Source organism: Thermobia domestica, chromosome 11 (assembly GCF_964235325.1).
Source record: "Thermobia domestica chromosome 11, izTheDome1.hap1.1, whole genome shotgun sequence".
In the NCBI taxonomy this organism is placed as follows: Eukaryota; Metazoa; Arthropoda; class Insecta; order Zygentoma; family Lepismatidae; genus Thermobia; species Thermobia domestica.
This window is the reverse complement of record NC_137464.1, coordinates 70,680,977-70,698,627: the sequence shown is the minus strand read 5'-3', so window position 1 is coordinate 70,698,627 and position 17,651 is coordinate 70,680,977. Positions and strand designations below refer to the sequence as shown.

The 17,651-nt window shown below is 36.5% G+C and overlaps 1 protein-coding gene across 2 annotated transcripts; it reads left to right on the top strand.

Moving 5' to 3' along the window:
• Nucleotides 1–1,570: 1,570 nt before the first annotated feature.
• Nucleotides 1,571–14,097, top strand: LOC145664166 (THAP domain-containing protein 6-like). Of its 2 annotated transcripts, none has more exons than XM_081730574.1 (3): nucleotides 1,571–1,837; nucleotides 9,533–9,718; nucleotides 11,584–14,097. In XM_081730574.1, exons 1-3 carry the CDS (start codon nucleotides 1,767–1,769, stop codon nucleotides 11,804–11,806), a joined length of 480 nt encoding a protein of 159 aa, XP_081586700.1. In that variant the 5' UTR covers nucleotides 1,571–1,766; the 3' UTR covers nucleotides 11,807–14,097. The 2 variants fall into 2 exon arrangements, with proteins under 2 accessions (XP_081586700.1, XP_081586701.1); XM_081730575.1 differs by having other exon boundaries at nucleotides 1,608–1,837; nucleotides 9,533–9,731; nucleotides 11,584–11,715.
• Nucleotides 14,098–17,651: the final 3,554 nt, after the last annotated feature.

Below are 17,651 nucleotides of genomic sequence, written 5' to 3'. Positions count from 1 at the left end.
AGCATTGGACGCAAAAGCATTTGATACAAGAGCGTATACAAGGCAACAGGTAGTGACTGGCAGAATTGATGTTAATAAAACAAGAACAAGGCAGTGACTGGTTAGTATTAAGCCTGCCATACGTCCCGTAAAAAAAAACGGGACAGTCCCGATTTTGGACCCAAGAATCCCGCGTCCCAATAAATTTAGTCGGGACAGGCAAATGTCCCATATTTTAATTCCATCCCATTTCTGCTATCAATATAAGCTTATTCGAAAAGTAATGAAGTGGCTGGGATAATGTGAGTGAACAATAAAGTGTAGCATGTAACAGTTTTGAGCAAGTTATCACAATACCAAGTCCGACTTGATAGCGAGCGAAATTTGCAACACTGCCTTTTCCATTGTACCTGGTGGAAACTCGAACACTCTCCAACATAAAAAAAGTAAGATGGCTTTGAGTGTTTCTACATGTACAGTCACAAACATTAATAAATGGAGGCTGAAGCCATTATATCTTATGGCTCCAACCTCCATTTATTAATGTTCGTGACTGTACAAGCACAGGAAAGATGAGTGACTTTTTCTTCAGAGAGACATTAAATAAAGTAACAAGAATTATAATATTTCTGAGAGGTTATGGGCGCAGAATTGTGCTTGGTCCGCTTAGAAATATGTAAATTTGGTCCTGACAATTATATACGACACAAGGAGAAAAATCAACTTTTCATCAGATTAAACTGACAAACGTATTTTTTTTTTTTTTTCAAATACTACCATGCAAATAAATACTGCTAAACGCACGAAGAATATTGAATGTAGATTGTGTCACTGATTTAATCAGTTTGCATATTGTTTTTCTGTAAAGTATTTTTATAAGACATTATCTTAAGTTTTTAAGGATTTTTTTTTTTTTTTTTTTTTTTTTTTGTAGTTGCATCTTCAGTCCGTAAAACTAATTGCAGGGAACGACGAGAGAAAGGTAGCTGCAACTTAGGGAACTTATATTGTTGAAAAAATAAATGTCGGCTAGGCTAAAGGAGACGGTGATGATGAGAAATGAATGAAATGGTGAAATGAAAAAGGTGGGAGGAAACGGGAGAACCACGAGAAACCCACGCACACGGTGTTTTTCCACTACAAAGCTCACTTGGAGTGAGCTGGGATCGAACCAAGGACCCCATGCACCAGAAGTGAATGCTATACCACTGAACCACCGCGGCCTATTATACTGTTATACATAACCAGAGGTACAGTTTATTGGATTGTGTTGGAGAGTTTGGGGGGAAGGGGATCTAAAGTGTCCCGTATTCCCATAAAGAAAACATGGTAGGTTTATTAGTATAAACTTTTTACTATATAGTATCCCAGATAGCACGAATACTTGCGGCAAATTTTTGCTTCGTTTAGTGGAGCAAACAATCTGAAAGTTTGCGAAGGCAAAATTTCTTAATATTTATTAAAAGCTTTCAATATGATCTGCAAATTTTCACTGATTTGCAAATATAAATTCACCACTGCAATTAACTTGCATCTTTTTTGAAAATATAACATTGAAAGTTTGCCGTCGCCAAGGATCTTGTAAGGTAAAATAGAGGATCTGCCTTTATATATCTTCATCCTATTAAAAGAATGAAGCCAAAAAAACATCCGAGCATCGGCACGTCTAATTGGCTACTCTCGTTACCGCCATATTTGTTGACACAAAACATCGCTATCTTCATAGGAAGACATGTACTGTGTCTGTCGTTTATTTTTAAAGTATTACTTGAGATTCATATTATAAAATGGTTACATGTGTAGCATACGGCTGTACAAATAGGAGTGAGGAGAAATTACCCAGAATAACCTTTCTCAGGTAAGAAAATCCCTAATTAAAAGATACTCGCTTCTAGCAGTATTGATATTTTGATGTCAGTATTATCTGCTCTTTTTATTATATTTTGAAGATTTTAGTAGTAATTATTTAAATAGACATACTACACATGTTATTATAGCTTCAATTAGGTTGAGTTCTTCATAGATTCAGAAGTACGCTACTGAATGCTAGTTCACGTCCTAGTGCAAGTGATATTTATTTAGGTGGTAAGAGAACGTAAGTTACACTTCGTTCCATTAGAAAAACTAATCGTCATACTGAAATTACTGTATGTGCTTTTGATTTATGTTTTGTGACAAGCTATGTATCTGAATGGATATGTATATTTACATGTTCTTAGTAGAAGTATGTGTTCCGACTTAACATTCGACAATTCATCACAGTAACTCGAAACAAGTAATAAAGTTAGTGTTATAAATGAAATAATACAGAGAGAATTAGTAAGTACTGAAGTTAACAATAAGTGACAAGAACATGTCATTGACAAGAACATGTCATTCAATATTTCATTTACATAATATCGCCTAGCGAGTGAAGGCGAGTTAGAGCCCCACAGGGCACGTCGTTTTCTGTCTTTATTACGGCTAAATGGAAAGGGGGTCTAGTGTTCTAGAACCTTGCCAAGAACCTGCGATTTAGAGAGAAGTAGGATTCACTCGAGCAGACGGTTCTACAAAATGGGAAATTTGTAGGTAGAATATGATGTGGAACATGTTTCGTGGAGGAATGAGAATGTGAATACAAGTTATTACTGTCAGTGCACAGCATATTGAAATGAATTTTGAGTGATAGTGAGATTATTGTAAATGTAAATGTGTTCTTCAACTATCCTTGTTTATGCGTATACCCCCGTCGCTGACGCGCCAGCTACCTGTGCACGTCCCTTCTCGCTGACGATCGGGCTCCACTGTTGCGCTTCTGCCCTGGCTCGTTGAGTAGCATTCGTGCTTTTTAGTAGCCACCTAGCACCACGTGGTTCGTATTTTATGCACTGTAGTTTTTTGCTATGTGTCGACACTATTTACAGAGTCCTCCTGAAGTAATTAAGGTTCTAGATTACTGGTCCCCCGTGTTAGTAGCTGGGTTGATTTCCTTCTGTACTAAAGTTTATACATTTAATTTTCACAGTATTGCCGAGCGAGTGAAGGCGGGTTAGAGCCAGAGTTTGAAAAAACCCGGGCTTTTGTGAAAAAGCCCAACCCACCTGGGCCCATATGGGTTTTTTCGGGTTTAATCGGGTTTTTTCGAAATATTTCAATGTCTTTGGGGTAAAAGTGTTGAAATGTGATTTATATTTGAAGATTGTCATTGTCACAACTTGCAACAATTTTCTACTCACTGCTGTTTCGAAAAAATTGCCGCCATTTTGAAATTTTACATTCGATTTGTGAGAAAATCTATACAGCAAATTTAGCGTATCTCGTGCTTCCACCGTCGAAATTTCAACTTAAAGGACTGAAAATTGCGCTTCGTAGCGCGGATACTCGCTGTTTTGAAAAAATGGCCGCCATTTTGACATTTTACGTTGGTATGCCGCCAAAATCTATACAGGAAATTTAGTGTCTTGTGCTTGTACTCTGAAAATTTTAACTTAAAAGGCCGAAAGTTGTAACCTGTAGTGTGTGTGGTAGAGGCAGACAAACAAGTTGAGTTGATTTTGTGTTTAATGTCCCTTTCAGCAGCGAGGCTATATGAGACGGGACCTCCTGATTAACATGGAATCCGAACCACAAGATCTCCCTCCGGGAAGCAAACCCGGATCTCCCACGCCGAAGACGCATACACTAACCGCTTAACCATGAAGGAGCTCGGCAGACAAACGAACACATGTAGATCAATTCATCTACAAGCCTGACTGAAGTTCGGCAAATGTGAATACTAAAAGGGGTCTATTAATTTAAAACAAAAATGCACTTCATGTTATATGAAATAAATAAATGTTTCAAAATGTCTTGTATGAAATTAACATCTTCCAGCGTAAATAAACATCCCGTATTTTTTTCATGAGAATACGGGACACCTCAGACTCCCCCCTTCCCTTCCCCATCAACTTTCCAACACAATGCAACTAACTGTAGTCTGGTTATGAACAAAAGTATAATAGGCTGCGGTGGCTCAGTTGTAGAGGGTTCACCTCTGGTGCATGGTGTCCCTAGTTCGATCCCAGCTCGCGCCAAGTGAGCTTTGTGGTGGACAAACACCTTGTGTGTGGGTTTTCTCGGGATTCTTATATTTCCTCCCACTGTCTTCATTATTAACTTCTTTAAAAAATACAAAAATTAAATCAGTATGTTTTAATTAACATTAAGAAAATTAACAGTTCGTCTGATTCCTTTATTTCCTAGCTTTCTTATATAATACAAAAATTAGATGAAGTACAAGCATCGTGAACAAGCGAAAAATCAATCCATGACGAGGTTAGGCAACAAATGCCACAAACGCATTAAACTATTTAATTTAGATGAATAAATAAGATAGAGATAGAAAATATACAGATAAATGAGATGAGATAAAGATAAAAGTGTAGGAAATGTATATATCTTGGTTCGCGCTTAGTTTTCGGTGCCTAGCTTACTTTATATGTCGTAAATTGTGATTTTTACTATGTACCTCGCGCCCAAACGTACAGCGCCGAAACGTCCGCGCCCAAATGGTGGCGCCCAAACGTCCTGTTCCGGAATATAAAAGATGAAAGTTCACTAAGCAGCAGCTGCTTTTCTCTGTTCGTACCCCGCAATTAATTGTACGGACTGAAGATGCCTAAAAACTTAAGATGTGCTATAAAAATGCTTTACAGGAAAACAATATGGAAATTATTTAAATCAGTGGTACAATCTACCTACAATATTCTTCACGCGTTTAGCAATATTTATTTACATGGCTGTATTTGCCAAAATTACGTTCGTCAGTTTAATCTGATGAAAAGCTGATTTTTCTCCTTTTTCTCCTGATTTCACAATTCTATGACCTAGCTTCTGAAAAAGATTATAATTCTTGTTAACTTATCGAATGTGTTGTTGGAGAAAAGGTTAGTCATCTTCTCTGTGTTTGTAAATGTAGAAACTTTTTTTTTTTTTTTTTTTTTTTAATGTACCAGAGAGTATCCGAGTTCCCATAAAGTGCAATGGAGGAAGTAGCATTTTAAATTTCGCTCGCTATTAAGTCAAACAGGGTGGTGTAATAACTTCCTCGAAACAGCGTACTGTTCATTCACTAATTACAGGATTTCCAGCCAATGTCAGTTTTTTTTTTCGTTTGTTTGTTTGTTTGTTTTTCACTTTTCGAATAAGCTGATATTGATAGCAGAAATGGAACGGAGTTAAAAAAACGGGAAATTACCCTATCCCGACTAAATTTACGGGGACGCGGGACACTCGGGCCCCAAAACGGGACGTATGGCAGGCTTAAGCGTAAAATAAATAGTTTTATTGTTGAAGTATTCATTTCCGATCCTTCTGCGTTTAATTTCCCGAGCACTTCTTTCACGGCGTGTACATCAAAACTTCCACTAGTACGGAAATTTGAACTCAGCACTTAAAACAGTAAGCGTTACATAGTCTTCAGAACCCCGAGCATTAAGCTTCTTAAATTTGACAAGAATTTTTACGCTATTGCTGGTGTTGATTCTACAGAATAATTATTTGAAGAGTAGCAACAAATGACTGAACTAAACTGTTATTGTTAGAAAACCAAATTTTAGTTGAAGAAACTTGTGTTTTACATCCAAGGTAAGAAATATTGCTAATAGCTTTACTAATGTATTTACATATGTACTATTAGTACCGGCACCTATGTCCTTAAACCTGTCAAATGTATGAGTGATAACGTCCCTTGGTGTCGACGAGCACACTATTCACGGAAAATATTTTCTAAAGTACAAAATTGCTTATTGTACTTCAAATAGGCTTTCAGCATAATCCATACATTAATTTGTTCTATAACTATCTCAAGCTAAGGTATTTTTTTAAAAAATCATTCAGTGCATTCAGAACTTTATGAAGATCGTATGTTGAATGTTGTTGTCGACCTTAACGTGAAAGCCTCTAATTCGCTCAAGGAAAGTAAAATCTGATGAAAATTACTTACAATGTGATCACCTTAGTTGTACCAATCATATATTAACAAATAGTTCAAAAACCCAGGTGGGTTTTAAAGTGGGTTTTTTCAGGTGGGTCCAACCCGAAAAAACCCACTGGGTTTTATCGGGCTGGGCCCACTTGGGCAAACGCTGGTTAGAGTCCCCCAGGGCACGTTGTTTTCTGTCTTTATTACTTCTCAATGGGAAGGGGGACCAGTAATCTAGAACCTTGCCTTCTCATTTAGTGCATACTCTGCGAAAAGACACACATAGCTCCATGCGAGCCGACTATTTGGGTGGTCCGGGGCTCCAGCATCGGCAAGATTTTTAGTTTGGACCCGGGTTTGAACCCGTTTCTCTTACGTTTAAGTCAAAGTCAGCCGTCTTACCGACTGAGCTAGGGTATCCCCAAATTATCGTTATAGTACCGGTATATTTTACTTATCACAGCAGAGCCCTTTATGATAGTGTTCATAAAAGACTTTAACTAGAAGGAAATGAATCAAAAAATATCGATACTCGCCTGAAAACATATAACACGTCTGCGCCGTTGCAAAGCTCTAACCTAACCTGGAAATGTAAGAAATGTGTCAAAATTTGGTAGAACCGTCTGCTCGAATAATGCCAGAAGTAGTAAGAAAGCTGATCTTCCGCAGGTAGCGTCCCCGAATTAGACCTTCAGTTTTTTTAACGTTTTTAACCTTAAACCAGTTTTTAACGTTGTATTGCTATTTATTTGTTATTATTTTAACATATGTTGCCTATAATTAGCTACTCCTCTTTCATTTTCATTGTTCACTGTTAACATTTAATCATAAATAATTCTTGTTTTCATGCTTTCTGTGCTTTATGCTAGTGTAAATTCATCTGTATTACATTACTGCACAAAATTAATTACTTTCTCATGCTTCCCACTAGCGCTTAACAACACTCTACTAATGTAAGTATACTTTTAGATGGGGCGTTGGGAGCGGAGTTTCCTATCAAATACATGTCCGTGGGACAAAAATCCAGAACACATACAAATATACTACCTGTACTAGGTTGCTACACAACGGGATGATTATATTCGTGAAATATAAACTCCTTTCAGTAGGAAATGCACTGTTTCTGTCTTAAAGAGTGTTTAAATAAGGATTTGTAATGAAATATTCAGACTGACTTCAGGAGAGCTGAGTATAACTACAGCGTGTGCAGGTATATCATAAAACAGCACTATATATAGCAGAATCGACTTAAAAGCGCAAACCAACTTGTGTTATGTGGTCATTAAAAACCAAGATTGCTATCTGAGGCAGGCAGGGGAATACTAGCCGTAGTGAGGCTTTGTGTAGGGAGCAGGCGCGTTACTGACCGTGTGTATACACATAAATGGTAGTGGAAAAACGTTTTATGTTTCATGAAAGCATGTGCCCTATACCCATATGCAACTGGCACAGCTTTGTGAGAGTTGTGTGTTCAATGATCACTTTGTACCAAGAATGCAAATAGGCAACAAAATGTTACTAGCCCAACAAAAAAATCCAACCTACTTGCTCACATTCCATTAGAAATCGTGGCTATTGTTTAACTTTAGGGAAGCCAGGATTTTAACCGAATTTTCCCGATATTCTATTCACATTCGGATAGGTGAGGTTAAATACATTTAATTCAGACAGTTGCCGAGCGAGCGTTAGCGAGTAAAGGTGGTTTGGAGTCACACAAGGCACGTTGTTTTTTGTCTTCGTTAGTTTCCCCACCCCCCATTACTAAAGATTTACCAAAATAATTTATTTACGTTTAAAATAAATAATAGCGATTTTAAAAACTCGCTCGGGGCGAGTGTTTATTAGCATCAGTGGCGTTTACCAGGTAATACTCCATAAGAAAGACATGAAATAAAGTTTTATATAAAAACACTTTATTTCATGTCTTTCTTATGGAGTATTACCTGGTAAACGCCACACTTTTCATTTCGAATTTTGCCTTGCTATACATGCAAGAGGTAAGACCCCGATATATTTTTATTACTTGTACGATCTTATTGTGTAATCAAGTAATATATATTTCTTCCGTACATTTTTCAACTGCATGCCCGCATTACATGGAATGGCATCCAAACTTTTCTCCCCATTTCACCATATTTGGTTCAGATAATACTCGCTTTTCAGTTCCTGCTCTCCATTTACGTTTCCCCTCCATTACTGGAGCATACATGTGGTAAGTTAAGGGTTGGTTTTAGACAAGATAAATGAATTAGTAAGATAGTGGGTTTGAAACTGCCATATTATGCTCTATGTACCTAATATTGCCACAATACCGAATTCATATAGTCCAGAATTTACCTTTTTTTAAAACATAAATTATCATCATACGGTGTTGATCATCATTTTTTTTTTTTTTTTTAATTTTAATTTTAATACATGCATTCCCTTGATATCGAGCGGACCGACCTTCTTTGCGCTTCCCACACGTGAATAGGTCCAATGCTAGCTTCTAGTAACTACCTAGCCCAAACAGGTAGATATTTTTTTGCATAATTGCGCCCAGCATTATCTGTAGAGATGCAACAACACCATCTGTCGGCGAACACTTAAAACAGTCCTATTTTGTGTGTGTACGCAAGGATAAGACTACTTGTATGTTGTGTGATGTTAAGTTAAATTAAAACAGAAGCCTACAGCAAAGTTGAGAATTGAGAAGAATCGAGTTATCTTCAATTTCTAAAATATAATGCTTTACATACTCTTCTTCATAAATGAGAAACTTATCAGTGCTCTACGCTAATTCCAATTTTTATTATTGTTATTGCATGAATTTAAAAAGTTCTGATAAGTTGTGTTTCGCATAAAATTAGTGTAATAAGTTTCAAACCTGAGATATGATTGAATGTCGGAATTAAATGTAGTTTCATTGTCCATGTGTATGAGAAAGCTTCCAGTGAAAGTAGATATCAGTAAAGCACACTGTCATTATATGATAAAGAGGAAGCGGAAAAGATCGATAGATAGGTTAAACTTGATATGTAAGAGAGTTTCCCAAGTAAAGCTATGGTTATACTTTCCAAAATTAGAATATAGAATAACTTATTCAAATCCAAGTCCGCGCATAGTGTAGCAGTAGATTACTTTTTTTTGGGGGGGGGGGGACAAATAGCAAGACCGGGTAATAATCTGCATTGTCAGCCTTTTATGGCTAAAGTTCTGTATTTGTAATAACAATTACAACTAACCGGAATAATGTTCCTTTTTCACGTCTTCCAAACTTACATGCAACGTAGAAAATTACAGAAATAGATTTAAAAAAATACAGAATCAGTTTAGTTAAAAAAGATATTTTCACACCATTGTTGTTACCAAAGAAGAAAAGAAAAGAAATTCTACGTGAAGAGCTGCATAAGAGAAAAAATGTTAAGCCCTATGCCCCCCGATGAAGAGTACCCTTGGGAGTATGGAAATATAGGCTAAAAATACCTGAAATAAGAACATTATTATTATTATTATTATTATTATTATTATTATTATTAAAGTGTGTTCCATAAGCTCAATAACCAATTCTATATTCGTATTGTATAATCTGAATTTTTAATGGTAATTTTGTACATTTTTTAATTGAAGGATACCTAAGAAGAAAGAATTGCGTGAAGCCTGGATTAGGTCTATTCGACGGAAAAACTGGACTCCTAGTGCTGGTAGTGCACTTTGTTCTGTACATTTCCGAGAAGATGACATTGATAGAACGTCCCTCTCTTGTGTGAGAATTCGCGAAAATGCAGTTCCATCTGTATTTCCTGCTTTTCCAAAGTATTTGCAGAAGGTATATTCAGTTTCTTTATTTTTATTTATTTATTTGAACCTTGATAATTTTATACATTATCATCACTAGAAAGATCAAAGATTTCTCTTGACTCCTGGTGAAATTATAGCTAACTGGTTCATAATAGTTTTGCTATCTTAAATATCTTGAACTAGGAAATAAATAACTGAATAAAACAACGTTTATTTTAAAATAATGTGACAGTTTCGCCAACTAACTGAACATATTGGCTTCATCAAACACTGTAAAAAGAAGCAGTACTGTACATTTATAACCTAAAGTATACGTTGGAGATTTAGGGGAGGGTGCAAGTGAGTTAAGTGTTCCAAGAAAGGGAACGTTTTAGAGATATAAGGAAATTACATAAGTTCCTTGTAGGCTCATTGTGTCCGTATGCTACGTACATAAATGTGATCTGTTACGAACAAAACAACATATTATTACAATGAATACTAAGCCGTTTAAGTAGCTGGGAGTTAAAAGAACTCGTTTAGGATTGGTGCAAAATTCTTTGATTTTTAGTGGTAATGAATGTACTAAATATTACTGGTATTAAGACGCAGACTGGGTTGTGACTTAATTCGCATTGTCTTAAAAGTATATGGGGAGGAGAGGCAGGGTTTTAATACTGTGGCTAATTATAATATCCAACGCTGAAGGACGTATCTTAATTGATTTTCTGTATTTTAGTACATGCTTGTCTGTATGTCTGTAAGAGGGTTGGCAAAAACCATGGTTTTTATTGAAAAAAGTTTTTTCTTTGGGGTTTAAACTTTTTTTTTTTTAATAATTTGCTCTGTGTATTTATATTACATATGGGCAGAGATAAGTTTGTTTCACCTTGGTGTTATTTTGCAACTGCCGGGTTATGCTGGAAGGGGTCACATAAGCTTAGAGCGGAGTCCAAACCGTTTCTCGACTTACATCCGAAACAAATTGCCCTCCATTTGAACTCGAAACCGAGACTAATTGGCCACAAATGCGGTACGTTTGCAGACTCACTCACGAAGGACTCCTGATAAAAATACGTTGTACTGATCTTTACATACTTTTAATACATTTGTCTAATTGTCTTTTGAGGACCAGAAGATAAACGTGTGCACAAGTGAAACCATTATAGAAAATTACATATGGACAATTTCAAAATACTGCAGAGTACAGAAGAACTAATTAATTCCAAGTTAGTTCTTGGGGGCCGCGGTGGCTCAGTGGTAGAGCGTTCACCTATGGTGCTAGAGGTCCCGGGTTCGATCCCAGTCCCCGCCAAGTAAACTTTGTGGTGGACCAACACCGTGTGCGTGGGTTTCCTCGGGGCTCTTCCGTTTCCTCCCACTTTCTTCATTCCACCATTTTCATTCATTATTCATCATCAGTCTCCTTTAGCCTAACCGGCATAATCGTGGGACGTAAAACTCAAAGATTTCATTTCCAAACTAGCGGGAAAACGTAATATGAAAAAGCTGCACAAGCTGAAGCGCTGGAGCTAGAGAAACGAAATTTGCTCTGATGATGTATCATGAAGAATAGTTTATTAAACAATAGCGAAATTTTCAAAACGTTACCGTTTTTAATAAACAAATAAGCACCAAGTATCGGAAGCAATACAACGTAGGTGATTTATTCTGCCACCTGTTGAAGGAATTATGCACTTCACGTTCTGTTTCCATATCATTGCTGCAACAGAGGATAGTTTTTTTTTTTTCTTTCTTTAATGTCACTTGGCACTGTAGCATCCGTGGTCCTCAGATATTTCCTTGTCAATACGTGAGAAATTGACCCTCGCCTTAATTATATCATGTTGATAATCGAATGTTATAGCACAAATGCACAATACTTTGAATTTTCATTTCAGAGAAGGCAGAAGCAGTACTCCAGTTTCCTTGGATGAGAGCGAAAGCACTACTCGAGTTTCAATGGATGAGAGCGGAAGTGCTACTCGAGTTTCATTTGAGGAAAGCAGGAGCACTATTAGAGTTACTCTGGATGAGAGAGCATCCTCATCTGGAGGTGGCACTCTCAGCTTCCAACGGAAGAATAGTGATTACGAAATATTTGTAACTATTTGTAAAAAGTAATCCGAACAACTTAAGACTTTGTTCATATATTTTTGAAACTGCATGGTGATAAGTCTGTTTTGTGCATTTAGTTTTTGTTGGGTGCTAATTTTGAAGGAGAGTTACACATAAAGTGAGAGTCGTTTACCTTGTATGCGTAACGGAAGAACAGTGATTGCGAAATATTTATAACTATTTATAAGAACTAATCCGGACAATTTAAGGGACTTGTTTATATATGGTTGAAACCTCACACGGTTGATAAATCTGCTTTGTACATTTAGTTTTTGTTAGGTGATAATCAAGGAAAGTTACTCATAATGAAAAGAGAGTCGTTTACCTTGTATGCATATGAAACAAGAGTTAATGTTTACAATCGGGGTAGTTATCAACAAAGACGCATTGTACATAGTTTCCAGTAATATAACGTTTGTTCATACACGAGATGATTTGCAGCATCTGTGCTGTAGGTAGTCTGCTATATTATGAACTGAAAGATAGGCATCATTCAAATATATTTTTTTTTTTTTTGCAAACTTGTAGTTACTTATATTAAATTTTGACAAAATGGTCGTATGGTATTTTGTGAGCTGGTCAATGGTATCGGCAGAGAAGGGATTTATAACCCTACCAGTTGGTATGACTCAAGCAGCTTATAACTGCTAAGAAAAGTTACCCCCAAAAATATTTAACTATTTTTCGAAATAAAGTAATTAGTATGGCAAAAGGGTGTATAGTGTGAAGTATTTTTATAATTGAGTATATGAGAAACTGCATGGTACGAATGGATTTTTAGGTACATTGTACTCACCCCACGGACCTGGATTTTTGACAGCATCGACTAAACATAAAGACCGGCAAATAATAGTTAAAAACCACGATGGAGTGTTTTATAGTTTGTGACCTCAGTTCCAGATAAAAAGTGAGAAGTGGAGAATTTTAACGTGTAGCAAAATATTCCTCACCAAATAACTCTCCAACTTCCTACTTCAAATCGCCTCCGAATTTGCACCAAGCAAGGCGAGCATATATAAAACACAACCGGATGTTTTTGTTTCCCAACATAAGATAGTATTTAGCTGAAGTGACGGATTGCAAATAAGAATTTTGAAAATGAATCCTGTATCGTGCAGGTGCTATGCAACCAGTTTGTGAGAGTGACGACTGGGTCGCTTCTCGATCAAGTGTGTCTATACGCCAGATATTGACACACGTTTGTTTCTGGATGCATGTTCCGATAGTTTCCGGGTGTGTTCCCGGCGAAAAAGCTTCCGGGTGTGTTCTATTTGTGCTTGATGCGAAATCAGGTTGAAGGTTGCACAGTTCGAAATTTTGATATTTTCTTCCATTTTCGCACAATTTTCAAACTCAAAAAGTTGTGAAGAGGCATCAGATATTGGCATCTGGTACTAAGTATTATTATATATACACAACAATTTGCTTTTCTCAACTTTTTTTCTTTATAACAGTTTTTGTTAATCTCCTTATGCATTCTGTAATATGATGACTGAGTATTGTTATAGTTTGTAGTACATTGTCATTCTAAAGTCAAAATCAAGCAATAAATGTATAATGCCCTTTATTTACCGTATAGTATTTTTTAATGTTTCATCCTAATCTTCTTATAGTTATTTTTACATGCTTGCCCTCACACATTCTAATACGGTTGTGCCATTACCATGATTTTTACTGTTTTTTTTTTTTTTCGACATGACAATTTAGAAAAGGCTTAATCCTTTGTTCTTGGAGCCATCTGGATGTCGCCATGTTTGTTTATGCATTTGGAAGTGTTTGTTTTCCCTTGTGCGTTATCTTCGAGTACAATGTGTTGTTATTGGGTAATTAGTCGTCAATTGCTACTTTGCTGAGCGATTGTGTAGCCGACTTTGTAAAATTTTGGATTAAAATGTACAGGCCAAATTCGTTGAAAGGTCAAATTTATTAGATTTGTTTCAGTGGCTTGCTTTAAGTCGAAATCTCCCTGCGAGGAACCAGCGAAAGTTTCCGTGTCCATTACAAGAGTAAATGATGGAATAAACGTTGATGTAACCTTCAGGAATTCAGGTTTAGGCTTAAATATAAACTAATTATTTGCTGAGCAAAACTATATTTTCATTAAAATTCAAAACGTGTTACAGTTTCGCCAACTAACTCTGGCTTCATCAGACACTAATGAAAATATATAGCTTGGCTCAGCAAATAATTAGTTTATATTTAATTCTAACAAAGCAAATCTTCTATTTATGGAAAAATCACAGGTTTAAGCGTTTTCTATTGCTGTTTTAGTATTTATGTATACATATATATAAATTAAATGACGTTAAAATAGTCGTTAATAAGTTACTTCTTATTTTATGAATAAGCAAAGTGCAGCTGGAAGGTAGCAAACTATCATCTATATTTGCTCTCTCCAAAAGGATGTAGGCTGATAAGGGTCATTTTTCGCCCATCGAACACCGGAAAAATGTAAATTGTTTATAGAGGCTAGATACATTCTGTTCTCTCATAGGTCGAAAGACACACTGAACCATCCTCATATCAAAGCTTACACAGCGATGTATTATTACGAGTCTGCTTTATTTAGGTTCTTTGAATCCTTCTTACCACAAGCCTATGTCAACGACAGCAAACATTGTCAAAATGACGCAAAGTTGCCTCTTTTGGGGCACTAATTTCTATGACTTATTTTCTTTCTCACGTATCTATTATATTCACATACAAAACATATCTTCCAGTATACAGATATTGCAAACTTGTCTCAATCGGACTCTTGATTTTTCCGGTGTTCGATGGGCGAAAAATGACCCTTATCAGCCCATCTCGTTTTTTTTTTTTTTTTTTTTTAATATATATAGTTGTACTAGTTTCAAGACAATTGCTGCAAATTTTGGTTAAGATATGTAGAAAAATTCTGAAACTAGTGAGGTACAAGTCAGAATATAAACTGCTTGGGATTTAAAGACTATTAAAGCATACGAAACACAATATGTCATTCCGATTACATTTAGGCAGAACCTGGAAATAACAATGAAAAATATCTTCTAAACGTCACAGGTGATTACTCCATGAATGCAACCGAAATGGTAGATTGTGTTTCCTCTCGATCACTAGTTTCAGAATTTTGATACATATTTCAGCCTTATACCAAATTTGCAACAAACAATACCTTCTAAATTTGCAACAAACAATACCTTCTAAATTTGCTACAAACATTACCATCTAAATTTGCTACAAACATTACCTTCTAAATTTGAAACAAACATCACCTTATAAATTTGCAGCAAACATTACCTGATACATTTGCAGCAAACATGATCTTGCGATCGTGAAAATACTTTCTGCAATGTTGCTGCAAACCTTTTAATATTTTCACCAAATTTATCAGCTCATTTTCGAAAATTTTGAGAAGAAAATTTGCACAAAATATTTGCAGCAAAGTCCTGGCAAACTTTCTTGCTGTGCACTCGCAAACATTTCGTTTGTATTGGCAACTGTTTTCGTTTTCTGAGGCAACTTTGCTGCAAACTCAGCCAGCGTCAACTTCGTTATTTGCATTGAACTTTCGGCAAATTTTCCCATTTGAAAAGGCAAGTTTTTTGCAAACTTTTTAGTTTGCCTTTGCAAATTTTTAAACATTTTTAAAAAATTTTCTGTGCTATCTGGGATGTAAATTTGACAAATTTAAGAGTTTTTTTCTAATAGTAAAATGTCAAAGGGAAGTAGAGTTTGATACCAGACTGAATATACTTTGTATTGTGTAACCGTGTATGCTTTGTGTGTGAATAAACCGTTCGCTTTGAAACAAAAGGTGATCATATTAATATAGAGGACAAGAATAGCTTATTTCAGTTCTGTTTTGCTGTAAGACTTCCTATTTACAGGGCTTTTCGAGTAGGGAGAACTGAACAAAAGTGTGTTTTGGGAATGGTATTATCAGTTCCTTTCATAACGGGAGACGATGGCCCCGGGCGCCGAAGAAAGGGGGCGCAAAATTGGGTAGAAAAATGAAAAAAGAGAATGAAAGGAAAAGAGAGAATGGAAAAATTACTTGGAATATTACTACTAGTATGCACTTAAATCCTCTTTCTGCTCTAGGAAGTGGTCCTATAATGTTACTCACGTTAGGAAAATATATGTACGCATATATAAAATGGAAGGAAAAGTAATAAAAGGTGTTCAAAATCAAGGAAAAGCAGGGTTTATTTTTGAAAATTTTTTTACGCTTCGCGCCAACCATGGTGGCGCTTCGCGAATGATCGGTCGCCCTCACTCATATGTACGAGGCCGCTGTCGTATACTCTTGCCCCGGGTGCTGATTTTCCATAGCACGGCACAGGGGGGCACAGTAGGTTTCTGGAAATGTTGTTCGATGGACGAAAGCTACAATGGATGAGTCAGGTCATTCTGTCGCTTCCGCTATGAACCGAAGTGCATGATTCCAAAAGTCACATTTTTTTTTTGGGGGGGGGGAGACAATACATCTGTTGGGTGAAAGCATAGATCGGTGTGTGTTTCACTTCATTTTCATACAATTGTGTTGCCTTTCCTACTTTGTTTTTAATCACATCACGTACGTAGTTGTTTCTTTCGGAAAGTAAAACAAAAATTAAAATTCTTCCTTTCTTTATAGTACTTATAAGCCAAAGCATTACGTAAACATTGTATGTTACTTATGTAGCTAATGGGTAGCAAGCGAGGCACGTGACCCGGGCGGTTGGAGGGGCGCCTAAAAGGGAGGTTTTATATTAGTATTTTTCTTGCCGGTATTTAACACTTTTCACCAGAGTGCGAAATTATGAAATCGAAGTGGGAGGAGACTGGAGGACAGAAGAGAAAAAAAAAGCTCTGCGCATTTTTCGTGAGGATTGACTGGCGCAGATTACCTAAACTAGCCATAAATTGCCAAATTAACAGTTATGCATCGTGGGAGATGATAATAATTTTGAGTTGAGGTGTGAAATTTTATTCGAAACCGGGGGCTGTTCGTATTCATATCTCAGATGGGGCACGGAATGGGACGAATATGAAAATAAGGTTGCTGTAAAGTTTTCCGCAGGGTTGGTAAAAGTGAGACTAAGATTTTCGAAGCACTTGGTATTTTTTTTACCAAGACTTGGCATTTTTTAAATCAAGACTTGGCAATTTCAAGTTTCATCCCCCCCCAATCTTGTAATGCTCGTTACGCCGCAGGTTGATATATTGGGGGGGAACAAAATGTGATTAAGGGGGAGAAATCTCCCTCATCCCCCCGGTAATTCGCACCCTGAAAACAAGTGTACCATAATTAACGATATACAGTAAGGGGTTAATATGAATAAACTGTGTTCTGATGAGCAGGCCTACTGCACTACTAGAAAATAGTTTGTTGATGCTATGTAATATTGGAGTTCTTTCAGATCAGTTTGCATATCCGACGCTTCTCTATATTCTGTATTTTTAATTTTACATAACAACATTGTTATTATTATATAGTTAGTTTAGCAGAATAATAATAAACTGCCATTTTTTCTAATGCCTTGGGATGGGCACGAGCTGAGCTAAAACGCGACTCGAATTCAAGTCGAGTTTCGAGTCGAATCAAAGGTAATTTTCTCGAATCGAGTTCCGAGACGAGTCAGTTTTTGACGTCGAGTTTCGAGTCGAGCCGTTTGATAAATGGCTCGCTCGTTCCGCTCGTTTTAGAAAGACTTCCAGCATTTATACACAGCATAGGTTGGAAGGTCATTTCTATATCAACTTCATGAATTAAAGGGAACTTGTATTCCTCGAAAGGCATTTGTTTTGTCCTTCAAGGTCAATAGAAGAATGAAAACGCTGATACTAGGAGTATTTTAACACGCGACTCACTACAACGATATAACAGAAT

Excerpts from the sequence above, each read along its gene's own strand:
- LOC145664166 (XM_081730574.1), top strand. The coding sequence starts at position 1,767 with ATGGTTACATGTGTAGCATACGGCTGTACAAATAGGAGTGAGGAGAAA. Across the intron at positions 1,838-9,532 it reads CCCAGAATAACCTTTCTCAG|GATACCTAAGAAGAAAGAAT; the intron begins GTAAGAAAATCC and ends TTTTAATTGAAG. Across the intron at positions 9,719-11,583 it reads GTATTTCCTGCTTTTCCAAA|AGAAGGCAGAAGCAGTACTC; the intron begins GTATTTGCAGAA and ends TTTTCATTTCAG.